Source organism: Amphibalanus amphitrite, unplaced genomic scaffold, assembly GCF_019059575.1.
Source record: "Amphibalanus amphitrite isolate SeventyFive unplaced genomic scaffold, NRLGWU_Aamphi_draft 000831F_arrow, whole genome shotgun sequence".
Lineage (NCBI taxonomy): Eukaryota > Metazoa > Arthropoda > Thecostraca > Balanomorpha > Balanidae > Amphibalanus > Amphibalanus amphitrite.
In genome coordinates this window covers 234,000-261,947 of record NW_024882325.1, presented here as the reverse complement: position 1 = coordinate 261,947, position 27,948 = coordinate 234,000, and the positions used below count along the sequence as shown (strand labels likewise).

General features: G+C 47.4%; 1 protein-coding gene across 1 annotated transcript in view; it reads right to left on the bottom strand.

The window, feature by feature from the left end:
* Positions 1-22,669: 22,669 nt before the first annotated feature.
* The window catches only part of LOC122366792, a 46,201-nt gene continuing 40,922 nt past the window's right edge, over positions 22,670-27,948 (bottom strand). Inside the window, exons 2-4 of the mRNA XM_043339382.1 lie at positions 25,127-25,321; positions 24,137-24,263; positions 22,670-23,559 (exon numbers count right to left, since the gene is read on the bottom strand). Of these exons, the coding sequence (XP_043195317.1) occupies positions 23,432-23,559; positions 24,137-24,263; positions 25,127-25,321 (450 nt within the window). The 3' untranslated portion in view covers positions 22,670-23,431. The remainder of the gene's footprint in view (positions 23,560-24,136; positions 24,264-25,126; positions 25,322-27,948) is intronic.

The window sequence follows — 27,948 nt, the reverse complement described above, 5'->3', positions numbered from 1 at the left end:
AGCTTTCATTCTTTTTTCAGATGGATGAGGAAGAGAAGGCTATTTGGGCATGCGTTCTTGTGATTGTCTGGTTAAAGGTTAAGCTTGCCACATTGAATGTGAATCAGAGAGGTGATCGGTACCAAGAACGGCTTCGGTTTTCGTCAAAACTGAGACTGGTGTTGGGAATATCTGATCATTTGTCTCAGTCTATACGAACGAAAAGACAACTGAGAACTTCATCGTTTTGGGAGATTGATGTACCTGAATTCACAAACGAGCAATGGATTGACCATTTCAGGGTATGCATACATTTTACCAACAATATCTTCGTACTGATAAGTCCTACTTTATTAGTTAGTAAAAGTGTAGCGTGAAGTAATGCTCTTAATGCCATAATTTTGAATGTTAATCTGACAAACAGTGAATGGCCTATAGCATAGCTGAATATCCTTCAGTTTTTCCAAATGTTCACCGTTCTTCCCTTTCTTACCTTTTGAATAATGTAACAAACTTTTACATTTCTTTGAGTTCAGGGGTTAAGTTGCAATGCGCTCTGGCGAAATCATTATGTCATGAAAATAATATTAGAGACATGACATTGGTAACTTTTTCAGATGACATACCAGACTTTTCAAGCTGTAGTAGGCCCTGTGGCTTCAGACCCAACAAGCATTGCAGACTTAGTACCTATGGAGAAACGGGTCGCTATTGCAATATGGGTGCTAGCGACATCTGAAATGAGGACAATTTGCTGCTTGTTTGGTGTTGCAAAAAGCACTGTCTTCAAATTTTCCATATGTTTTTAAGGTGAGTGGTAGTGAGGTTTTTAACACCTAATTTTGAAAAATCGAACATCTACATATTTTATTCCGGTTGGCTGACCAGAAAGCATGTAAATCAACCGATTGCAGCCACTTGTAAGTTAATGCTTCAGTGCGGAGTCATCAAAAATATTGCTTCTGCCAGGTGGGTGACGGCACGTGATCGCCTGGGGCGGTGGGGGTAAAAATGTTTTCGTCATTTAATGCTCAATGCAATTGCTGCGACTTTTTACGAGACCTTCTCCTCTTCGTTGTTTCTTGGTTTCAACGACTGGTCCCCGAGTGGTGACTATCCTCACGCAAGATAGGATGAATGGAGCTAGCAATTAAGCCCAAAAAACATCAAAAATGTTACAAAACACTTCTTTTGAAGATGAATTGAATGGTTTTGGAGCCTCACGAAACATGTTTCAGATATGACGCGTAAAACAAACTGACGCATAAAGACTGTGTTCAAAAGTGTAAGCGTCAGCTCCACAACCACTTGTTGACAAATGAAAATCGTAGGTACTGCTCGGTCGCCATAGCAACAAGTAAGCGTCACAAATTTCGAACACTATCTGAGTGCGCCAAGTTCGACTACATCGAGGACGATGGGTGATGGTTGCCAGCTGATTAAGATTAATGAAACGCGAATAAATTCAATTTTTGTTTGAGATTGCAAGTAAAATCTGTTTGTTAATTTCAAATATCATTGAATTAGTTTTTGTATATAAAATAACTACAAACGCCTCCGTGCAAGGAATAAATCAAGGCTTATGAAAATCGTGAGTTAGGTTGGGAAAAGCAGAAAAAGGATCACGTGACTGGCGTCCCAACCTTATCTGTAAGGATCTTGGCCGGCCCTAGTGGTTCTAAGCTCGTTCTCTGATGAGCCAAGGGTGGTCCTAATGTTGCCACAAGCCTGACTGTTGACAAAACATGTTTGGTTCGTTTATTGCAATACATGTCAGCATGTAACAACTTGGCAGAAAAGCTCGTTGAAGTACTTGGTCTGTATAGCTCAGAGGCAGAGCATTGGAGCGCTAATCCAAAGGCCCGGGGTTCGAATCCCCGTACAGCCCAAATCTTTAACGAGTTTGCAAAAAAAGATGACTGATGTCATCACTGTCAACCGTGAAAGCCGTATGGCTACCCATCTACGCTGGAGTACGAAAAACATCTCACGCTCTCAGTCCCAGCGAATAAAAACAACACTTAAGAATGATCCGCATAAAACTTGGCAGAAAAGCCCGTTGAATTACTTGGTCTGTATACCTCAGAGGTAAAGCATTGAAGCGCTAATACAAAGGTCCGGGGTTCGAATCCCCGAACAGCCCAAATCTTTAACGAGTTTGCAAAAAAGATGACTGATGTCATCACTGTCAACCGTGGAAGCCGTATGGCTATTGGCTACCCATCTACGCTGGATTACGAAAAACATCTCTTAGGCCTCAGTTATCTGTGCCCTGTACGTTGCGCCGCTGACATCCGGGCCGGCGTACGGAATCTCGTCTGGCTGAGGGTCGTTCACTGGGGGGCTCGGACGGCTCCGGCTGTCCGAGGTCGATAGCCAGGTTGTGCAGCACTGCACAAGCGGCCGCTAGCTGCCAGGGTATATTGAGTGAAGGGTAGGACGAACTTTGGCAGGAATTTCTAGTAAAACTACTAGAAAACCTACTATATGTGGTCAGGACTAGCAAGAAATTATTCAAACTAGAATATGGTAGCGCTTATGGTTGGCAGGTGACGCGCACGTGACATTCATTTCTTATATTCCTTAACCCGCGCCCTGCTGGGGGGGGTGTTTGAACACCCCCCCCTTGTGGTTTTTCGCGAATATCTCAAAAACGGCGGCGCGGAGCGCCGCCGTTTTTGGTACACCTTATCATACATCAATTCTACACATGTTGTGAAAATTTCAGACCAAGGTCATTCAAGGTCAGGTCACCAGGTCACTTGAAGTGATCTCACCTCATAAAAAGTTTCAATGTCTGTCATAGCTACACCGAGTGACCGATCGCTTTGAAACTTTTAGCGATTGCTAAGAGCAATAGCATGTACAAAATGTATATCTCAGAATTTTGATATCGATGACCTAAGGTCAGGTCAATTTTGCGACCTCCCCATTATAAGTCAATGGGAGAAAATTGAAATGCGCCTCTTTTGGACAAAAGACATTATAAACACTCCCAAACACCAAATTACAAGTGGTTTAGACACACTGAATATGAAAATGGTGTCCGTGACCCTTGTTTGTGCCTTGAGGTCATCTTAGGTCACGAATGGTATCTAACAGTTTTTCGCAAATAACTTTTGATAGAGGCATGCTAGAGCGATGAAAACGCCTAATATGTGTTCAGCTCGACGATACGGATCGACTGATATGCAACATGACCCTTTCCGGTCAGGTCATGACCTTGACCTGAGGTCAAATTTTCAAGTTTACCTTTCAAGGTCAAGTTATAGTTCATTCGATGCGTCTTGACGAGAGGAACACGATGCCGGTAAAAGTAAGCTCGTACAAGGCTTGGGTCAAAAGTTATTGCAGAAAAACTGTTTCCGAAAAAATCGGCCATTTTTGCAGTTTTTGCCCCCTGCAGGCAAAACCGTTGACGTTAGGTCAAATCTGAGAGAATTATCCAGAAAGGGCGTTAATAGGGCTATCGAATGCGCTTTTCCGCGGCGCTGTAGCTCTATTGGTTCCCGAGTTATGCGTTAGCTTCTTGGAAATTTTCGACATTCGACCTGGAAATCGGCGAAATTTTGCCTTCAATGACCTCTGGTGACCTGACCTTTGACCTGACCAAAAAATTGACCGAAGTGATTTCGTCATTATTTTTTACGCTCTTTCGAACGCCGCCTTCCGCGTATCGCTACGTGGCCCAGGAGCCGAGTTACAAGGGGGGGTGTTCAAACACCCCCCCCCCCCAGCAGGGCGTGGAAATCCAGGACCCCCAGCCGGGCGCGGGTTAAATAACAGGTCCTAGGGGCCGATTAGTGGGCAGATCCATTCAATTAGCTATTAGTAATTAATTATGCAAACATTCAAGAATCTACATCATTCAATTCTAGCCAAAATCACACGGCGCTCCCAGGATTCGAACTCACGATCATCGGATCCGTAGCCCGATACGCTACATACTGCGCTACAGAGGACCGCGCGCCGACGATCGGAGAGGCGGATCGCGGGTGCTGGCGTGCAGAGAAATTTTTACCCCGTACGCCGTAGAAGATCGGCTGGGTTTCGTGAAAAATGGTAGAGGAATTGTCGAAAGAAAATTCATCGATCTATCATTTGAGACTAATAAATATTGATTCCTTCATAGGTTGACCGAGATATCGCTCGCCGAAAACAGGCCTTTTAACATGTAAACCCTATGGGCTGGTAGGAAATGTACGCCGTGGAGCAGCAGTGGCCAGTGCTACCAACTAACTTCGGCGGGGTCGACTAGCTGCGGTACAAGGACCGTCGCAAGGCGAACCTCGCCGTGCCAAGGACGTGAAACCGTCTCTTCGGAACACCGAATGCCTGTTCCACTCCCACCCTTGATGCCTTGTGTGCTTTGTTGAACCGCTCTTGAGGTGCTCCTTGTGGATTGTGGAATACGGTGTCATCGGCAACCTTTTGCACGGGTAGCCAGAGTCGCCGAGTAGCAGGCCGGGCGAAACCCTTCCTCGAATGCATTGAAAACCTACAATGAAGCAAGTAGCAACCAATGTCAGTCAGACAACAAAGACGTTAATTTTCGACAAGAAAGAAACAATGGGTCAAAATGGGTCATTTACCAAAATAAAAAACATACCTCACTGTTGGTCAGAATCAGGGGGTGTCGAAGTCTAGTAGGAAAATCTGGCAAATTCCCTGCGTGACGTCACGTCGGGGATGACCGACGGCACCTTGCACTGAAAGATACGGCAGAACGGCTATTTTTGAAAAATGATTAAAAATACTTTTGTGCTGTTATGACGCATAAAACGCTGATCAGCATGTTCCTCATCATGTGATAAAGGCATATCCGTGGTCGAAAATAGCTGAGCCCCTCCCAATTTCCAACCACCGACCTCATAAGCAAAGGATGTAAGCGTAATCCTTAAGGGCGACTTTCCTATACATATCCGTACATATGCGTCCTTATGGAAATCGGTAGTGTGGCGATTGGCGACGCGCGCGACATCTGTGTGGCGACCAAGTGGCAACTGTGGCGACACCTGGTGGCTGCTTTTCTGCTGTATGTAGGCATTGGGGTTTTGCCAGATGTGGTTCCTACTGCTACACCACTATGTTGACCCAATACTAGAAAAGTTATTTTGCTAGTAAAAGGCAAGCAACTTGAAAGTTGATTTATAAAATTGCTTATAAATGATTACGAGATAATAATAAAGAAATTTTGATTGAATAATTATTGAAATAATCAACCGTGAAACTATATTCTGGTAGGTTTAGTAGAAATAAGTCCGTGCAACCTTGTATTTAGGGCCTTGGTCAGAATCAAGGCCCTAAAACATAAGGTTGGACGAAGTTTTCTACCAAAAATGTACTAGAATAGCGCACGAGTCAAAGCTATTTCCGTTGTTTCTTTACAAATATGTCGCAAACAAGCCTTTTTCTGTAATAAATCATTATTTCTAAGTTAACCCGCGAGTTGCTGGGGGGGGCGTTAAACGCCCCCACTTTTTTCGCCGGGCCATAGCATAAAAACGGCGCGCCGCAGGCGCGCCAAATTTTGGGTACCTGTAGGGAATTGATTGAAGTTTATTGTGACAAAGTTTCAAAAAAATCGGTCGGAAAATTTTTGAGATATCGAGGTTTTGGTGACGTCATGATTTCTGAGTTTTCGACCAAAAACCGCATATGTTCAAAAAATCATATAAAATCACAGAATAGACATACAGACATGCCGTAAACGCCATTAGACTGCCAATACCATGATCAATCAAATGGCTATCTTCGATTATTGATTATTGTTCCGCATTTTCCAAAATCTTGAACTGAATCTTGGCAATTTTTCGTGACTACTTCACGACCATGATACATGAATTTCTTAAATTGAAGTTTTTGAGCCAAACACGTTCACATATGATAAAATGAATGTCTCCATCGTGTTCTACGCCCCAAATTACCTATAAAACATGTGTCACAGGCTGCGAATATCAGTTTTGATTTTCGGGGATATGTGCCTACCCGGTTGACCTGACCTTGACCCTGACCTATGCTTGACTGACCCCTATATGGAGCTGACACTCTTGTAGGCCTTATAGGGTGGATTGTGCACCGTTTTGACAGAGTTTATGGCGAGAGGTGCCCATTGCGAAGTCCTGAAGTCAATGCTACTGAAAGCCCGATTTCAGGTGTTTGACCTGACCTTGACCCGACCTGTGACCTCAAAATTCAACTTTAAAGTACTCATCTGAAGCGTCTCGTCGCGCTCTTTCGTTTGCCGCCTGGTGCGTTTCGCTGCGCCTATTGGTTCTCGAGTTATCGGCTGGGGGCGTTTAACGCCCCCCCCCCAGCAAACGGTGGGTGGCGAAATACCCCAGCAACTGCCGGGTTAAGGGACCAGTTGCTATAAATTCAATAAGCAAACACTTATTTTTTATATAAAAGCCTAGCTTATATAGTCCAACTCTAGTTGAATAATCAAGTAGCTACTAAATTTTCCAGATGTGACACATATTGCGCACTTCAGACAAATGCGTTGCTAGGGCGTTGCTAAGGACTCTTTCGCATGTTTTGCTGCTTGTTATGAAGTGAGGGAAGTGAGATGGACAGGCTTTTTGATTTTTTTCTGGTTTTCTAGGACCGTCCCTCAATTATTTGACCTGACACACTTTTCTTGTTTTTTGTATCCGAGACCTTTTCAATAATTGGTAGATTCTAGCGTGGAAATAAAAGGGCGAGCAGGCCACAGGGGTAAATGCAAGTCGACTGATAGTGAAATGAAAGGTACTTTTATAAGAATACCGAAGTGTCTGTACCATTAGAAATTTAATGTGATGTGAACAGGCATCGGTAGGATTGTGATTGCAGGATTGCAAAATCCTGATTGCATTCCTTTTTGGTGGATTGCACCTGGATTTGAAATCCATTCCAAAAAACAGGATTTGATTGCGGATTGGATTGCATCATATTTCCAATTTTTGCACTCCAATCCGGATTGTGTTTGATAAGTGCTTTGAAATGGTTTGTTGCGATTGAAAATTATGAGATCGGCTTCATCGGCTTAATGTACTTTGCTATCAAGGGCTTTACATCGAAACTTGAAATAATTTAAACGCTTTTAATTTAAACGCTCAAAATGATATACGCTGATGAACTACATAGGAAGGGCAAAATTACGGATTTGAGGGCGAGTTTTAAAAATATAAAACACTGGTTGGGTAGAGGTTTAAATGTGGGGGTGTTTGACGCAAAAAATATTTCCCATAAAATACCTGTGCCTTAGATAGGAATTACTCGCAAGACTAGGTACTAGAAATGGGTGATTTGGGGATGGAGGCACGGCCATATGCCCCCCCCCCCTCCCTCCCTAGACTAGGTACTAGAAATGGGTGATTTGGGGATAGAGGCACGGCCATATGCCCCCCTCCCTCCCCCAGATCCACTAGTGCACATAATGATACAACAGGATTGCAAAAAAGGATTGCGGATTTGATCACAATCCAAGTGAAAAAAAGGGGATTGCGGGTAGGAATGCAATCCACTTCGGCACAAGGAATGTGGATTGGGAATGCAATCCTTTCAAAAAGGATTTTCCCGATGCCTGGTCATGTGAATGGAACATGAAGCGACAGGACCAGACGCAAGAACCACCAATTAAGAACCCAGAACCAGCAAGCGCCATGCAATCAAGAGCAGCCATGGAAACGTTTGATTAGCTTTCAGAAAACCTTGGAAGACGTCAGACGGTGAGCACAGAGCAATCAAGAGATCTTGCAAGACCAATAGTTACTTGAAAACGGGAGCCGCCAGGAAAATCAGTAGGTTCTTCAATGGCAACACATTTCAACATCTATCTAGCAATGATTTGCACCAGCGACTAGCGAGGTGCTATCATTGTGTTTTGTGTCTGTATCCCTAACTGCTCAAAAATATTGATCAATAAATAAACAAACAAATAATGCGTCTTTTTCTACTGAAAGTAAGTGTGGCAGGGGATGAATAATAGAAAGTACCTAATTAATTGTCATCTATTCATTCAATTCATAGCAATTCAGGGCATCGATTGGCAGCGTCCTTACTGCATGGTACTGCGGATCGTCGATGGGTTTCTTGATGACTCCGACTCTGACTCAGACTTTCAAAAATCAACTCTGACTTTGATTTCAAATGTCAGCTCTGACCGACTCTGACTCCACAGCCCTAGCAGGTCTGCGGAGGCAATGGATTTTTTGTGACTCCGACTCCGACTCTGGCTTTCAAAATCGACTCTGACTCTGACTCTGGTCAGAACTGTCGACTCCGACCGACCACAACTCCGACTTCGGAACCCTGAAAGGTCTGCGGAGGGGATCGAATTTCGGTGACTGACTCAGACTCCAGCCAGTGGCGGCGGAATAGGAGGTGCAGGAGGTGCAGCTGCACCCCCATCGAAAAACACGAGGGTGCAAACATATCTTTTTGCACCCCCAAAATCCGTACAAGGGGCCCGTCGCACCATCCAATACATTTCTCCTGAAGACCAGTGATCGGGAAACGAACACTGATGTGGAATCATCCGGGATGTCCAATTATGGTCAGGAGCGCCCCATGCTAGTCTTGGGGCCCCCCACCGGCTAGAAGTGTCCCGAGCCGCGTTTGGTGCTCCACGCGGCATCTAAGGGCCCCCACGACGGCCTCAGAGGGCCCATTTATGACGATCTCTGAGGGCTCCCACCTGAGGGCTTTGTCCCCTGGGGCCCTACAACGGCCACTAAGGGCCCTCATGACGACCGCAGAGAGTCCCACAGAGACTCCAGGGCCCCAAGGAGACTCCAGGGGCCACGCTGGCCTCTGAGGGCCCCTATGACAGCCTCTGAGGGCCCTTACGATGATCTCTGAGGGCTCTCACGACGAGCTCTGTCCCCTGGGGCCCTAAAACGACCACTAAGGGCCCTCATGACGACCGCTGAAGGTCCCACAGGACTCCAGGGGCCCACTGGCCTCTGAAGGCCTCTACGACGGTCTCTGAGGGCCCTTGTGACGGCCCTAGACCCAAATCAAGTCTGAGGGCCCATTTGGCTTCAGACGGCCCAGCGACGGCCTCTGAGGGCCTCAACACAACCAGCTGCAAGGGCAATGCTGGCATCTGAGGGCTCTGCAACGGTCTATTGAGGTTCAGATTCAGAGGATCAAACGACCTTTGTGGACCTTACGAAATACGAAGGTCTCCGAGAGCTCACGCAGGCTCCTGGAATTCCACACTGATTCTCAGGCCCCATGTCGGCTCGTTGAGGCACTTTATCTGCTCTTTGTGCCCCGTTGCCGGCCTCTGAGAGTCTCAATGTCGGAACTTATGGGGCCATGGGCCCTACACCGGCTTTTATGGCCCCTACATCGACTCTTGGGACTCATGACCCATGAAATGTGGGTCTAAGCAGCTTCTAACAATCCCCATGCTGGTTCTAGTAGCCGCCAGCCGAATATTAGGGCTCACACGCGAGCTCCTGTGACCCCGTGCATACCTCAGGGGTCTACCTGCCTCTAAGACCCCACACATACTTTTCGGGCTCAAACGCTTGCCCCTGAAGGCCCCACTGAGACCCCTTTCCTCTATTCAGTCCTCCATACCGGCTCTTTAGGCTAAACATCGGTTCCTGTGGCCTCCATCCAGGCTTTGGAGGGCCTCCATTCAGGCTTTTTTCACTTTTTTCATTTATTTGAACAGCTAGGAAGTAATACACACGCAATAAGTAAGCGCACATTAGGCATGGAGCTGGCACGGTTCTTTTACTATATACGCATCAGGAGCGCAAGCACAACTTAGGTGCCGCGTGTGTCCTTTCAAAGCTGCCTAGGCGACGCATTTTTTTTTTTTTTAACGGGCCGCGAGCCCCCGCCCGCACCCCCGGAAAATCATCTTTCCCGGGGGTGCCCCCTAACCACCGCCCGGGCGAGGGGAGCGCCGACCCGACCCGACAGGCCCACCCGGGCGGTCGACCGGTCCCTTTCAAGTGGGACCGGTACCCAGGTTGGCCCGGATGGGTCATAGGGGCGGGCCTCCATACAGGCTTTTTTGGGGTCCGATGCCGGTTTCTGAGAGCCCTCAAAAGACTTTCGAGCCCATACTGCCTTCTGAAACCTTTCAGCAACTTTCAAGGGACCGACCCTGATCGGAGGGCCCATTCAGTCTGGGGAGTCATGTAGTTCTCTGGAGGAGTCCCTATGTGGTCGGTTTCCAAGGGGCTTCTAACTAAACACGGTCTTCTTGGAACGGTCTCGTAGGGCCCTCAATGGTCCTCTGCGGATCCAGAAAAATGGTTTGAGACGCTGCGGGTGGTGGCTAGACTAAAAGATTAGCCGATAAAAAAAACTAGCTGCATTTGCTTCTTTATGCTTTCATTATTTGAGGCAGGTAGGTACATTGCAATTTCAAACCTTTTACAGAACTTGTGTGTATGGGGATAGTTTTCCAAAATCTTCGTTTTTCGTAAATCAATAATAATCACTCAAAAAAAAAATGAAGGGGGCCCAAAACTTCCAGAGGGGCCCCTTGAGAAAACTTTGCACCCCATCCAAAATTACCTTCCGCCGCCACTGACTCCAGCTTTTAAAATTGACTCTGACTCCGACTCGACGACTCAGGTCAGAACTGTCAACTCCGACCGACTTCATGACTCCGACTCCGGGGCTCTACTGGCAGCTATAACGCCAGGGAGCTGCAAATCGTATGTTCCGTGGCGGTTTATGGCATTAAAGTCGATAATGCGGCTGAATCGCACTATGAAACACCCTTATTGGCTGCAAGAACCACGAAAGTTAGCGCATCACCACTGGAAAACGTGACAAGTTATCGATTAATTGGCCCTGGATTTGGATTATTAACATGTTGATGATGATATTAGCACACATTTACATTATCATATATCTCGAAGTTGCCCTTCAGGCGGCTCTAAACTATGCCATTTTCCCTATCTTCAACATATAAATGCCCTCGGGCGTCCTCGTGGTGACGTAGGCATGGGAGTGCCAGGTTGGTAGAAACTAGACTTCGACGCCCCCTGGTCAGAATGAAGCTATCACGGTTGCTTCCAGGCCAGCGAGCGACCACATTCATGAACCGCTTCTTGATGTCCACGATAGCCTGTACGACCCCCACCGGACACGATTTGGTAGCCGAGGTCTGTGACGTCAGCTGGGCGTGAAGTTTTCCCTTCACCATAGGCTTTGCACACAAACTGGCCAAAATTCATGCCTGGATAGCCAAGCCTGAAGGGCAACAAATGATTACATTTTGCCTTTATTAGATTCAGCGCTTCATTTTATAACTGAAAACGTCCGTTATTAGGCCTCTATGGAGGTACAAAGTACTCGAAATCGAAGTGCAAGAAGATGCTGTCCGAGCACAATCTGGTAACATCACGTGACTTCTTTTCAACAGATTATATATAATTTAAGGATATATTTACACGATTTCTGCCCAAAACATCATAAATAGTACACTTTTAATATTTATTACTTCTGTTTGTCATAACATTGTAAAACGCAGTTTATCATTTTAGTCACGTGACCAAGGGTATAGCAGGGGGTTGGGACAAACACTCAAAGGATTTCAAGTTTTGTAATTAAGTTATATAAGTTTCATATTGAAATTGAGACTGTATTTTTTGCTTATAAAATACAAATCTTCGTTTGTAGAATATTTTCCTTAAAGGCGAAATTCTCCATATAAGAAATGTACGTGACGTCACCAGGGCTTTACTCAAAACACCCGACCTGTTTCTTTTAGGTATCTTGAGCCTGTACATTGATGCTGTGGTAGTGGTACTGTTTGCGGTTCACATAAAGAATAATGTTTAATGAAGAAACAACCTTCCGGCATCGATGCCACTGGCTGGGGGCTGGGGCTTGAATCCGGTGTGCCATCGATCAGGCCAATGACTAGGGAATCGGTGCTGTAGGTATAATTCTTGTTGGATTTCTTGAAGCTGTGATCCTTTCCAGGAAAGTGAACCAAGATTCCCAGTTTGCTTGCGAGTGCCTTGGTTACCCGATGCACACAGCATGAGACACTCGCCTGGGACATGTTAAAGGTAGTGTGCCACCTTTGAAAGATTTCCCGTTTTATTTTTCCTAGGAAAAGAAGCTTCTGTTTTTACCTAATATCGCAAAAAAATCAAAAATGGGCCTGGAATGGTGCCTTTTTCGCCTAAAAGTTTATCGGTTTTTAGATACGTATAACAACTGTAGTGGGCTCACCTGCAAACAGGCGTCGGGCAACAATCGCGAATGCGGCGCACTTGTGACAATAAGCAAAGGTCATTATAGTGTTACGACCATACGACGTACGGGAATGAGTTATCAGCTGTCTAATCGTAGACAACACAATGTCGAGCATTAAACTGTAGGCCTGTATTGGTATTGTTTCTTAAATTTGGCTGTCGAACATTAATTTGTGGTTTGAAATATGATTTTATGTAAAATAATTGATATGAAACAGCCGTCTCTTAAGTTATGACCCCATTACACCACACGCAAGTGGCAGAAATGACAATGATCAGCTGACGCATTTTTCTTGGCCGAAGTCAGAGCGCGCGGCCCGACGCACCACGCGTATTTGGAAATTCCGACCTCGACGAGCATCAGAAGCCACCTAACAGGCGTGTTCGAAACCGCAGGAGATGATGATGAACGGGTTTATCGAAACTTGATTGGATGAGCCTATCGGTAATAGCGATTTTAGTGTGTGCATTTATTGTTCATAGTGGTGTGAAATGTGGTTGGGGTACGACCGACAACCCGTCGGGGCGAATTTTGCACTGGGGTACTCAAAATTTGAAGAATTTAAGACGTTTCCATAAGTTTTGAAGGTATGGATAAGTTCTAAAAATCCGGTTCTCCTTATCCGGGTCATTAACTCCATATGGTCCAAGAAAGCTGGCACACTACCTTTAAACCTGTCGCCGGCATCTAGTTGGAAAATGGTAGCGGCAAAATACCGGAGAGCGCACAGCACCTGAATCACGGGAGGTATGGCCTGACTTTTGCCAGTTCGGTGAGCCACCTCGTCTCCCACTAGCTCCATTACAGCATTCACACCTTACAGGTGTTGAATCTAAATCTGGCCACCAGCTCCGGGTCACCCATCGTGTCCGGCGGATTGCAGAGTTCCCGAAACTGTCTTCTCCGACCGTTGTCATCGATATCAATAAAACTCGCCACGGCCATAGAAAATATGTAGCTACAAGAATCTACACCAGTCAATAACTCCCAGTCATGCATGATAAGAACTGACGTCTGTTATTCATTTGGATGTTTGAACTTGGAATGGCCTGTCATAGCGGCCGGTCTTAGCGGTATGTCACAAGGTCAAGGTTATAGCGGCTGTGCGATTTACACCAGCTTTCCATGTCAAAATCTTAAAAAACCAGATGAAAACTGCATTTGATGCATGAAAAAATACGTTAAGTGCGCAGCGGAACTCGTGATTATTATATTAACCCGCGCCCCGTCGGGGTCTGCCGAGCTGGGGGGGGGGGGCAATTTGGCCCCCTGCCTAAGATCTCGAGAACCACGCAACATAGCGACAAGCAGCAAACGGCGTTGGATAGCCCCAATGGGAAACTACCTTGTGACCCAATTTTATTGACCTCGGTCAAACCGATGACGTCACAGATCAGGTCAAATCAGGGGGATGTCGTCCCGGTTCTTCCCATGTATTATTCGCCAATCAGCTTAACACTACCGGTGACGTCACTGGAGGACCGCCAATCGGGGCCGGCCGGCCGGCCGGGCCCGTAGAAGGCCAAACGCAGACGTTTTCAAAAAAGAGCAAGTCGTATAGATACAGTGGTGGATGGATTTTTGCTGTGATTCGGCTCTCCAAGAGTGCGTCAGGGTACCAGGACCTGGCCAAAGGTCATGTGAACCGGTATCTGATAAAATCCGCTCACCACTCAGCCGCCGACTTCGACCCTTCACCCTCGTAAAACACACAAGCTTGCCGGTCATCAATCCACCTGCATCTCTGCATCTGCTTACTACTTATGTCGACTAGTTATTGCAATTTGCAGCCGTTTTGGAGCGGCTCACGGCCGGTAACACACCGGGAGTGCGCTAGCCGCCGGTGCTAAGCGCTAACCATTGAGTGCGCGCGGCCGAGGCCGACTGCCGCCCCAATGGCGCTGGCCCCCGACACCGCGCCGGTGCACCGGCGCGGCGCTGCTGACCCATGGAGGGGGGGGGGGCTGTTCATTAGTTGAGCCGGAATTGGGATAGAAACCGGTATGGGATTGGGATAGAAACTCAGCGAGACTACGGGATTGTGTGGTGCCTTCGGTAGGCCCCCCTCAAAATCACCCGTGTTGGGCCCTCAGGGCCGCCGGTTATGAAGCCTTTGGAGGCACTGGTGTGGGCCCTCACAGGTACCGGTGTGAGGCTCTCAGAGGCATTGGTGCGGGGCCCCCAGAGGTGCCGCTGTGGGCGCTCAGAGGCGCCGGTGAAGGTCCTCGCAGTTGCCGTCGTGGGCCCTTAGAGACACTGCAGTGTGGGGTTGTCACAGTCGGGTGTGGGACCCTTAGAGCTGCTGGCTCGAACCCTTTACAGGCCGACAGGGGCTCTCAGAGACCAACAAGGGGCTCTCTTAGAGGTGTGCGGTGCCTTCGGGAGCCCTGTGGAGTCCTTAGAGACCAGCAAGGTACGCTCAAACGCCAGTGGGGCCCTCAGAGTCGTCGGTGTGGGGCCCTCAAAAGTCACCGGTGAGTGGCCGTCCGATGCGCAGGTCCCGTCTGAGGCCGTCAGAGCCCGCAGAGGCTCCGGCATTGAGCCCCCAGAGCCGCCGATATATGGCCTTAAGAAGCACTGGTTTCGGGACCTCATTCAGGGGTGCCGGTTGCACTCAGAGGTGGCGGTGTGGGGCCTTCACAGCCGCCGGTGAGGGCCCTCGCAGGCGCCGTTGTGGGGCCTACAGCCATTGGTTTAGACAGTCATTGCAGGCGTGTGTGGAACCCTTAGAGCTGCTGGTCCCTGAAAGGCCGGTAAGGGCCCTTAGAGGCCGGCAAGTAGCCCTCAGAGGTCGCCAATAGGCCCTGAGAAGCCGGCAAGGGGCCCTCAAAGGCCGACAAGGGACACTAAAAAGCCGGTGTGGGGCTCTTAAGGAGATAAGTGTGGCGCTTTGGAGCACATAAGGTGTTCTTCCGAGCCCTGTGGGGCCCTTCTGAGTCGAAAGATGCCAGCGTGGACCCTCAGCCGCCAATTGGCGTCGCAAGGCCCCTTGGGCCCGAGAGGCCCCCTGATCCGATGGGGGCATGTGCCCCCTGCTCCCCCCGGGTGCAGATAGAGAATGCAATCGGCGGTGCGGGACACAACAATTGCAATCGTTCCTTCTGCCGTCGCGAGGTCGCCCATCCGACCCATATCCCATGATTGTCAGCCCTGGGGCTCGGGTCGGCAATGTACCGGCAAGGAAATCATCTTTAGGAGGGTACAAACTTATAAAGAGTCATTAGTTGTCGTTACGTTCAGTAATAACAACTATGCAGTGCCAAATGTACCCGACGTACAGCTTGGAGCCGGGCGCCGCCCGGTCTCCACCAGTGACGTCACGCTAATGCTTAGCGACCGGTCCATTGGAAATCGCGGGATGATTCTACCTCTCTTATACGGCCTTGGGTCAAATGTCGAATTTTCTCCGTTCACAGGCATTTCAAGAAATGTGTTGTAAAATCGAGTAAAATGCATATCATTGAAAATCATCGACGGAGAATTGTTCGTCCAAACACATATTTTGCTGTTTTAGGTCACTGATACCAGGTCAGGTCACAGAGGTCAGGTCACTGAGGGTCACAATATGAAAATATCATGTGATGCATGTTTTATGGTCCATTTTATATACCAAATGCGATTATGTGGGTCAGGCAGCCTTTGGGGTCATTTTAGAGAATGTTCTGGTGAAGGCCAGGCCAAGGTCAGGTCAAATTAGATCAAATTTCAAAGTTGATATTTTTACATAAATTGGGTACCTATCGACTCGATGCAGCTCGTCACGGGGAGTCTGATGGCGGTTTTTTGTTTTGCGCTATGTGGTCTAGCATTGCTAAAAATTGAGTTTGAAAAATTGACGTCATCAATTTTGAACAGTTTTTTCGCTATAACTTGCCAAACAAAGAAGTATCCATCTAAAATTTGGTTTGTATATACCGGGTGGCCCAGAAAAAACGTTCCCAACTTTAAATCAACATTTCTCAGAAAATGATAAAGACACAACATTAAAACTTTAGTCAAAGCGGCGTATATTTTCAGTAAATTGTATTATTTTTATGTTATTCGGGCAATTAATTTTTAAATGGTTCGTGTTTCTAGTATGCCATGTAAAAACTACTTTATTGCTCAGATGTTTACTAAAAAAATGTGAGTGAACGGGCCACTTCCATCTCGGTACCACGGCCTGCAGCCATGACTGCTACTGGCAACTAGCCTCACTGATGGTTCAGGCCTTAGGGTGGCACATTCCCTCTAGCTTTTTTCCTTATTCGGTCGATTTACTGTTTGATCTTAACCCGCGACCTGGTGGGGGGGGGCTATTTTTTGCCCCCCCCCTCTAGACTTTTCGATATATCTCCAGAACCGCTGCGCCGATCGTCACCAAACTTTCAGTACCCTCCCGGACATCAATTTTACACATTGTGACCAAAATTTTTTCCAAAGGCTATGATAGGTTGGCCGGAAATGACGTCAGAGTGACGTCATGTTCTGCCGTTTTCGACCCAAAAAAGGGTTTCGCGGGAAGAGCTGTCAGGCCTATAGCTTTGCAAATACAGAAAAATGATAAAAACATAAAAGCTGTAGAATTGACAGGGCTACAAAACTGCTATCTCGGATTTTTGAATTTTTTGGATTTTGACCCCCAAAAATCAAAAAATATTTTTTTTGGATATTATCATCGAAAAATCCAAAAAGTTTTTTGAATATCGCAAAAAACGGAATATATGTGATAGTACTTACTGCCTTCCATCCACATACCAAATTTGAGATTGATACCTCTTTTTTTGTCGAAGTTACAGCGAAAAAACTGTTCAAATTTGATGACGTCAAATTTTCAAACTCAATTTTTAGCAATTCTAGACCCCGTAGCGCAAAACAAAGACCACCATTAGACTCCCCGTGACGAGCTGCATCGAAACAATACCCATTTTTTGCAAAACTATCAACTTTAAAATTTGACCTTTTTTGGCCTGACCTTGACCTGACCTTGACCTGAACTTCACCAGAAAGTGACCTAAGCCATACCTGATAGTCTTATAACCAACACCATTGAGTTGGAAATGAAAAATTGGCCATAAAACATGCATCACACAACCTTAGTAAAGTTGGGCTCATATGACCTGACCTGTGACCCTTGGTGACCTGACCTGTGACCTGACCTGGTATTGTCAGTGACCTCTAATAGCAACATATCTACTAGGCAACTGACGCCCTATCGCTGATTCTCGACAAAATGCGTTTTCTTCGGTGTTATAGCGCATTCCCTAGATGACCCGTGAACGGTGAAACATGTCATCTTTGACCTGACCTGTGACGTCATTCGTGACCCCGAGGTCAATGAAATTTGGTTTCCTTCGACAAATATGACAGGCCTTTCGAACGCCGTTTGGATTTTGCGGATCCGTCCAGTAGTTTTAGAGATCGAGGGGGGGCAAAAAATAGCCCCCCCACCAGGTCGCGTTATAAACAGACCCCACCAGGGCGCGGGTTAAAGGGAGAGCGATCAGCAGTAACCGAAGGTTTGTTGTCAATAGTTAAAACACTATTCTTTAGAATTGTGTTTTTCTATTGAAAAACAAATCTGAGTTCCCTGACAATTTGGCAAAAGCTGCCTGAGATCAGTACAACTTGATGCTCGAGAAAACGGCTGTTCCAAAAATTCTGATTTTTTTAGGATTTCTGGTGGGCCAGGTGATCTACGTTCTGGTCAGGCCCATGTCACTCCACTTTTGATGACATCATAAGGGGCCTAAGGACAATAATGGCGCGGTGCGCCACAATCGCTTTAAAGCTACTTGCCAACAGTTGCCATTTTTGAAAATATTATTTTGAAACAAAGTTACAAGTAATAAAAATATTGTAATAAAGTTGTTGATTAAATCGATACCATATCTAAAAACTTACTAAAAAATGATTTATTCATAGTAAAAATATAAGCTCGATGCGTTTTTACGTTGTTTTCCTGCAACTGCAGAGGATTTTTAAATCGTCTTATATCTTCAAAACCGGCCATTTCTTAGCATATTGCTGCTGTTTTTATCGCTAGAAAATTAGTGGACTTTCCAATGACATCAACGGTTGAGCCAAGGCCCTAAATACAAGGTTGCACGGACTTATTTCTACTAAACCTACCAGAATATAGTTTCACGGTTGAATATTTAAATAATTATTCAATCCAAATTTCTTTATTAATATCTCGTAATCATATATAAGCAATTTTATAAATCAACTTTCAATTTGCTTGCCTTTTACTAGCAAAATAACTTTTCTAGTATTGGGTCCACATAGTGGTGTAGCAGTAGGAACCACATCTGGCAAAACCCCAATACCTACATACAGCAGAAAAGCAGCCACCAGGTGTCGCTACAGTCGCAGCACAGATGTCGCGCGCGTCGCCAATCGCCAAACTACCGATTTCCATAAGGCTGCATATGTACAGATATGTAACGGAAAGTCGCCCTTAAGGATTACGCTTACATCCTTTGCTTATCAGGTCGATGGTTGGAAATTGGGAGGGTCTCGGCTATTTTCGACCACGGATATGCCTTTATCACATGATGAGGAACATGCTGATAAGCGTTTTATGTGTCATAACAGCACAAAAGTATTTTTTATCATTTTTCAAAAATAGCCGTTCTGCCGTATCTTTCAGTGCAAGGTGCCGTCGGTCATCCCCGACGTGACGTCACGCCGGGGATTTCCAGATTTTCCTACTAGACTTCGACGCCCCCTGGGTTGAGCGATATGTGTAGAGTGTCACCAACAATCTTCAAACGAAGTTAGTCATTTTTACGTTGTAAAGGAATGGAGCACCCCTTACGAGCATCAGGCGTGACGTCACTCAGGATCTGTCTCTGATTGGTCGGCGGGAGAGTGACTGTACCTTCTATAGATGGCCTTGGTTCTGGTATGGGTCTCCCCTCCGCGGACCATCTGGTGCACGTGCCACGTGACTTTGAAAATTCCCGTGTTAAAGGGACCCTCCCACCTTAACATTAGTTTTGAGTTGAGATAGCCAAATTGGTGGCCATGGCCTGCAAATACCGGTTTGGGCACTCACAACATCGAAAAATGCTTTAATTCGAAGATATGGAATTTCAAACTTGCAGTTTTCGGATTCTAAGGGGCTAATGCATTGGAATGCCCCCTTAGAATTTGTGACGTCAGCGGAGATCTAACTATTTTTAAATCTTAGACTAAAACCATCGTTAACACGTGGTGGTATACGCTGCTTTGCGCGCAACGTCTGCCGCATTTTAAGGCTGCCAAATTATTGCTTCCAAATAAAGTCGCTAGTAACAGGGGAGATCCCAAAAAGTAAACAAAAGTAAAAGCCTAATATCTTGAAAACCAGTGAATATTTTTCGGTGAAATTTGGTAGATATTCGTTTCCGCTCTTTCTGAACCAAGGGACATCACTTTTATGCCAATTCATTAACTTTTTTGAAGGTGGGAGGGTCCCTTTAAGCCAATGGGCAAAATGAAAAAATGCGTTCCACGGCAGATTGCTCGAAAACGATCCAAACGACCCCCCATTTACTTCCATGCGGATCAACCACCATTCGGTGCACTACCCATGGGTATGTCGCAAAGTGGCCGGAAAAGTCCAGAACCACGTGCCACGTGCCGTTGAAAATGACCCTGTACACCGGAAATTGGGACTTTTGGTCATTTCGGCGCACCCATGATGCATATTATGGCGTGGGTGACCAAACAATGGGTGTCATCCGGTCGGCAACTGTTTAAGGTGTCGTCCAGTGGGTCAAAGTGGTAGTTTCAAACTTTTTGGGATCCACCATTCTGGGGATTCTTTTTGACAATATACTTAGGTACGTTTCTTGGCGCAATGTTCATTCCACCCAGCCGGTCGTCGATGCGTTAGGTGACCCAAATGACGATTGACCTGAACGAAATTGGGGGCGAGAAACACGCACGTGCCATCCGTTCTTTACTCGGGCGCTTTCATCTAGGAGATTTTTGCAGATATCTTTTTGATTTGCGAAAATGACCAACCTAGCGGTATGCCAGTCGTTGATAAATTATTATCTTGCTGCGGCCGGGCTCTTATTTGCGGTGTTTGCGTTTGGCGGCTGGCGGGCGACTTTTAGTCGTTTTCGGTTAGCAGTTAGCGTCGGTGCGGTGCGGGCGGTTTTATTTTTTCGGCGTTTCGGCGTTTTATTTGTGTGGTTTGCGGCGGTCGGGCGATTTTTTTTCGCCGTTTGCGTTGGCGTTTTGCGGTGTTTACGTTTTGCGGCGGGCGGGCGTTTTGTGTTTTTTTTTGCGGTGTCTGTCTGGCGGCGGGCGGGCGGGCGATTGATGCGGGCGGTTTTCTTTTTTTTGCGTCGTTTGCGGTGTTAAATTTGTTTGCGGTTGGCGGCCGCTTTTTCGTTTTTTGCGGTGTTTGCTTTTGGCGGCGGGCGGGCGATTTTTAGGCGTTTTTGGTTGGCGGTTAGCGGGCGTGCGATGCGGGCGGTTTTATTGTTTTGCGGCGTTTTTGCGTTTTTTTTTTATTTGCGGTTTGCGGCGGGCGGGCGTTTGTTTATTTTTTGCGACGTTTGCGTTGGCGTTTCGGGCGTGCGTTTTGCGCGTTTTGCAGCGGGCGGGCGTTTTTCACAATTCAAAGTCCAAACCTTCGGGCCACAGCGCTCCTCGAAAAGCGCTGCCCTCGAGTAACCCATGCACCGTGCCACTCCTGCTCTAAACAGGACTAACGAATTGCATCCATTAACACCATTTTGGCTCAGTATTTGAATATTCGGCACATAAGTAGGACAAAGATATTTAAAACAACAACACACGTGCTGGTTTCATTCACGTGTTCCATTTTTCTATTTTTTTCCTAACATGGTACGTCTAAGCCAATCATCGCTACCGTCCAACATAGGCAAAAAAAGCAAAAACGTCTTACTTAATTCAACATAAGATTGCTGGCTTGAAAATGATGATAGAGTGTTATAATTTGGCATACCAATGCGCAAAGAAGACTGACGCAAACTTGATGAGAATTTTGGCTCGTTATTCGCACTCAAATTTGAGATGTAGGCCTACAAAGTTCGGAACGTTGTTTTGGGCCACCCGGTAGAAGAGCGCAGGGGCTATAACATATATTCCGGTTTTTCGAAATTCGGGGAAAATTTGGGAATTTTTTGCGTTTTTTCTAAAAAAATCAACTTTTTGAATTTTGGGGGTCAAAATCCCAGGATTTTGAAAATCCAAGATAACAGTTTTGTAGCGCCGTCTTTTGTCTACGTGACCATATAAACAACTTTGAAATTGCTTGGTAACTGTAGCTTTTGTGAGCTTTTCAATATTTAATGTTTTTGCTCATTTTTGCTCGAACATGACCTCAGTTTGACCACAATACCTAACTCCTGACCTAAGGTGACCTAAGACTTGAAACTATGTGTGAAGGTGTCAAATTGATGCCCGGGAAGGTTTGCAATTCAGGAAAAAAACGGGGGGACAGCAGGGCGGGAAGCTCCTAGCAGGGCCTCTAGGTAAGTACTTCTGACACTTAAAAAGTCAATACTGAGGTCGGCTAAAGTCATGAAAGGCCCTATATCGCCCACTATGATATTTTCGATGAGACTCGTAAGTCAGGAACAACCTATGATAGATATTATGAAGGCGTATAAAATCTTTAAAGCTCCGAGATATTGGTGGCCCTTCAAATGGGCCCTTGGCTCAAATAACAGCTCGGAATAGGGTGGTCAATGGTCATGCAGGTGGCTCAGATATCGTTGCTTTGAAGACTTCCTGTTCTTACGTGAACTTGAACACGCCATTGACTTGAGAGGGAAAGGAATGTTTTCTTCATTGACTTATAATGAAAAATAATGCTACAAAATGACAATACCACTGCCTAAGAAATGTGCACCGGACGACACAGTCTTTCCTATTTATATGTATAGGGATTTTGCCCCACTATTTTGTGAGTTCATCAAGCGTTGGACCGAGTCTATTACCATGCATAAATGGTCCCTATCAACATCGACTGATTACAGCTCCTTGAGCCCCTTGACTATGTGAAATATAAACCGGGTGAAAAAGACAGCGTTCGACAGCAGCGCTCAGCAAGACGGCAAATAGGATATCATCAAATACTCTTCTTTCACCATACAACTCTCTACGATATAAATACCTCTATACGGGCTCTATGCTATTACAAACGGGCAGAGGGTGTTGCATTATGTCTGAACAGTCTTGGATTTGATAAAAGGGAATGGTACTTTCCTTTAATAATTCTAAAGCAAAGTAAGGCTAAATCACCATATCAAAGATGGATGTAAAGGCGCTCGCCTGTGACCGGCCCCCGCGGTCGGGTCGGATCGGTAGCCCGGCCGCGGCAGGGGACGGATGTGCGCCGGATCTCGGAGCGTCGGCGCCATCTCATTCACACATCAAAGGATAACGCCGGCGCCGGCCTGCGCCGCCTGCCGTTCACGCCGACTCCCGTCCATTGATGTGCGCTAACATGATCGGAACGCCGGACATCGAGATGGGTTTATTTTGGGAATACTGGCATTCACGAGTCCTGCGCATTATCCTTAGGATCGCTCTCAAACAGAGAGAAAACGCCACCTTCAGTTAAAACAGACAGCATGAGACACAGCAGGACAAAGACGTTGCAAGAAAACGGTCAAGGGTACTGGCAGATGATATGTCTTTGCTGCGGAGAAATTCAGACTCAACACAATATCATAGCATGCACACTTGCACAAGCCGATGCACACATAGGCGCCCAGTGAACGCGTCATCATGACTCAGACCGAGGCCTTTCGGGGACTCTTCTGATATGTACTGCCCAGCGGCTAGCCCACGATGTCACGACGCCGAGCCTGAGGTCACGCATGCCGGCCCCTGAGGTCCCTCTGACCTGAGGCCAAATCGGCCTGACCTGAGGTCAAATCGGCCTGACGTGAAGTCACACCGGTCTGACCGGAGGTCAAAGCGGCCTGACCTGAGGTCACACTACTCTGACCAGAGGTCACACCGGTCTGACCGGAGGTCAAATCAGCCTGACCTGAGGTCACACTACTCTGACCTGAGGTCAAATCGGTCTGATCAGAGGTCAAATCAGCCTGACCTGAGGTCACACCGGTCTGACCGGGGGTCGCGCCCGGTGACCGGGCCGTGCCCTGCCGCCCCTGCCATGTATCCCTCCCTGTGTTCCTGCGGCTGCGAGTGACGCCTGGCTGCCGGGGCTGATCTCAGAGCCGAGTCAGCTCAGGTCGCCCAGGGGGCCAGCTCAGGCGACGACGGCGCCGTCCAGCTCCGGGGGCCCGGCACCTCCCTCCAGCTTGGAGAAGATGTATTTGACCAGTATGCGGTAGCCGCGGCGCAGCACCCGACACTCTGTGGCGTCGGCGCATTCCTCTGGGGGCGCGGGGCACAGGGCTGGTCAGAGAAACTGCCGTCATGAGAGGGAGCGGGGAAAGAGAATTGAAATAGAAAAACGCCTGGTGAGGATACAACGAATGACATCACATCATATCAAACTCAAATCCCATTTAAAACCTTATCTATGATAGGTATAGAAGACATAATTGAACACCAGCTATTACTTTATTTAATGGGAGCTTTTGTAACTGTATATATATAGCTTAACTGTATATATATAGCTTAACTGTATATGTAACTGTATAATATTAGCTAATGTAACTGTTCAATGTTATATGGATCTGTTTTAGTGTTTTGTACCAAGGCTGACGAAGAAAGCTGCATAGCTTTCGAAAGCTCCCATTAAATAAAGTAATAGCTGGTGTTCAATTATGTCTTCTATAACTATGCAACCGTCCCAGCTAAATAACAATATTTACAACTTATCTATGATTAGTTAGATATGAGGTCAACCTTGATGAGCATCTTTGTCAGGAATCCGTCAGTTCCCACTGCAGTGAATCGTTGAACAGATCCGGCGCGCGCGCTGAGGTCGGGTACGTGCGTGACTGACCGAAGCCGCAGCAGTCTGGGTAGCTGCAGACGCCCTCGATGTAGCACGTGCCGCGTGCCCCGCGGTCCCTCTCGGAAGGCGGCCGCTGGTAGCGCGGCTGGAGTGCCAGCAAAAACCGCTTCTCCGTCTGGAACGGGCGCAAAGTGCCGGGTTAGGGCAGACCCGGCAAGTCCCAAAGTCAGCGGGCAGGCATCAGGCTGAGCACGGCGGTTCGGCTCCAGCTCGGTCTGCATCTGTGGTCAACATAAACGTAAAACTATCAGCTGAGCCGTCAGGACAGTGCAGCCCCCCTCCAACTATTTTTTTTTTTTTAAGAATTCTGCAACTGATTCGTACCACAAAATCATTTTGATCAGCGAAGTTCTGTCTGGTCTGTCTGAAGACAGTTACCTGCTGTCTGATCCGTCTGAATACAGTTACCTGCTGTCTGCAGAGGAAAGTCACCCGCTGTCTGGTCTGTCCGCAGAGGACAGTTACTGTTGGCTGATCCTGCCACGGGGAACACACCTGCTGTCTGGTCTCTCAGAGTACAGTTACCTGCTGTCTGCAGAGGACAATTACCTGCTGTCTGCAGAGGACAATTACCTGCTGTCTGGTTTGTCTGCGGAGGACAGTTATCCCATGGCTGGTCTTCGTTTGTTGGTTTTGTTGAGGGCAAACTCTTTCGGCAAAAAAAAAACATTGCAGAGCTATGAGATGTTAGGATAGGGTATGGACATTGGTCATCCACCGGTTAACAGGAGCCCGGAAAAGGAGTGTGAAGGGGATGCGGATGGGTTTGCCCTGAGGATGACGAGGACGGATGATGTCTGGTGTGTCTGCGGAGGGCAATTACCTGATGTCCGTTCTGCCTGGTCTGTTTGCGGAGGGCAATTACCTGATGCCCGGTCTGTCTGGTTTGTCTAGGGACAGTCACCTGCTGATCGGGCCCGCGCTCCAGCGGGTCCAGTTTGCTGCTGTCTGATCTGTCTGGGGAGGGAGGACAGTCACCTGCTGATCGGGCCCGCTCTCCAGCGGGTCCAGTTTGCGCACCGGCGGCGCTCCCAGGGGCAGGTAGGGCACGGCGCCCGTCTCCATTCGCAGGCCGGCCAGCGCCGGCGCCGACCGCTTGCCGCCTTGTGGGCAGTTGGTGATGAAGCAGGCGGCGCTGAGGCTGAGCTGCAGGGCCAGCAGAGTCCAGAGCCGCTGCGGGCACAGGCCACCGTCACATCAGCGGCTGGCTCCACACCTGGCTCGGCTGGCCAGACATACACTCTTTAAAGGAACAGGCGTCTTCAGACATGCTGGTTAATGTTTATCGAAGACGTTGAGATTTTATAACACATCCCCTAGAAAATTGTGCTTTACTTCATAGCTATCCAAATAAGTAGACTTTTGTTGCCAAGGTTATTGCGCCCGGCCAGCGAATATCTTTATAATACAAACAAGATCCACTTGTGAAATCTTTGTTCAAACCTTAAAATACTGAACAAATATCCTTGCGTTTTGGGAACAATTATCAATATTCAATATCAGACAGAAAAGCCGGAAAAATAAATCGATAGCCGCTTTGAACTGTTAACGAGACGTGCTCACTGCTCAGTTAGACTTATGTTAGCCAATAAGCAACGCTCGTAACTGCATGGAGTGGGGCCAGTCACAACTGCACTGTACCAGTAACCACAACGCTGAATGAGCCCCCGCTGCGCTGCTGTCAATGACGGTCGGCCTGAGTGAATGATCTCTGCAGAGTGCAACGCCAAAGAGCGATTGACGAGCGCCAGCCGGCAGCCGCCACGCCCCAGGTCGTCAGCGAGACCAGTACACAGTACACACACAGCCGGGGGCCGGGTCGCACGGAGCGGGCCTCTGTACTCGGTCAGACACATATCCGCCAGCTGTGAGCGACACACGACCTCTCACACTGACCACAGGTACGGCGAGAGTAAACAGCTTGTTTTCGCCCCACAGAACCAAATAGATCATAACACAAGAATCGATAGTACTATTCTTGCGCCTTTTCCAATACCTATACTGTAATGAGCCGAGCCGAGCGCCATCGTTTAACCCGCGCCCTGCTGGGGGGGGGGGGGGTGTTTGAACACCCCCCCCCCCTTGTGGTTTTTCGCGAGTATCTCAAAAACGACCTTATCATACATCAATTCTACACATGTTGTGAAACTTTCAGACCACGGTCATTCAAGGTCAGGTCACCAGGTCACTTGAAGTGACCTCACCTCATAAAAAGTTTCAATGTCTGTCATAGCTACACCGAGTGACCGATCGCTTTGAAACTTTCAGCGATTGCTAAGAGCAATAGCATGTACAAAATGTATATCTCAGAATTTTGATATCGATGACCTAAGGTCAGGTCAATTTTGCGACCTCCCCATTATAAGTCAATGGGAGAAAATTGAAATGCGCCTCTTTTGGACGAAAGACATTATAAACACTCCCAAACACCAAATTACAAGTAGTTTAGACACACTGAACATGAAAATGGTGTCCGTGACCCTTGTTTGTGCCCTGAGGTCATCTTAGGTCACGAATGGTATCTAACAGTTTTTCGCAAATAACTTTTGATAGAGGCATGCTAGAGCGATGAAAACGCCTTATATGTGTTCAGCTCGACTATACGGATCGACTGATATGCAACATGACCCTTTCCGGCCAGGTCATGACCTTGACCTGAGGTCCAATTTTTAAGTTGACCTTTCAAGGTCAAGTTATAGTTCATTCGATGCGTCTTGACGAGAGGAACACGATGCCGGTAAAAGTAAGCTCGTACAAGGCTTGGGTCAAAAGTTATTGCAGAAAAACTGTTTCCGAAAAAATCGGCTATTCCCAGCCAGCAATCCCACTCCGTTCCCGATCGGGATTTTCGGACTCAGCCCGCACCACCCCGATCGGGACCGGAGTGGGACAGGATTGGGAAATGAGACACTTTGTACGGGCTGGAACGGTCCGGATATCCCAACCTACCCCGCACGGTCGGTTGGGAGATCCCGCACGTATCCGGACCGCCTTATGACGTTTTAACAAGCGCTTAACTCCGATCCCGATCGGGATTCCCCAAATCTCCCCGCACAACCGGTTCGGAAATCCCGCACGCATCCGAACCGCCTTATGGCATTTTAACAAGCGATGAACTCCGATCCCGATCGGGATGTCCCAACTCGGCCCGCACGGCCGGTTCGGGAATACCGCAGGTATCTGACATATTAACCGCAGTATTATAACCGCAGATTGCTGTTATGCAGATGCGACCACTTTGCTTGCGCCACCGCAACCCCCTCGCCTCTTCATTATTCTCCAATTCAACCTTTATAATGCCTGCACGACAAAATGATTTACATTGGACACTGAAATATATTCACAAATTTACTGGTTGCACACAGGTCAAATTTTTACAAATTCACAGCCTGGCCAGCACATTCATGGCGTCGGCCAGCATCTTAGCGCCGCTGCAAGTCGCTGGCACAGTGGACTCACTTCCGGTGTTCACAGTCATTAAATCAGGCCTGCGCCTTGTTCGTGTCGGCTCCTCTGCGGACAGTGTGTCCCAGAGGTCGAAAACCTGCCCATCCCTCCAACCGGTGTTGGAGCAAATAATTGACCGAATATCAATGCAAACGGAAAATAATCGATCACCAATGATCAATATTTTACCTGCATGGCCATTCCTTGCATCCATGTGCAATTTCAAGCTTCAGCCAATGATCCACTGTGGGTACCTTCGGTTTATATAGGATACCTTCTAACCTACCCACGGCCTGGCTGACTTGCTCCCAGTTGCTTCCATCTTCCTGAAGCAAGTCGGTGTCAAAAAGGCT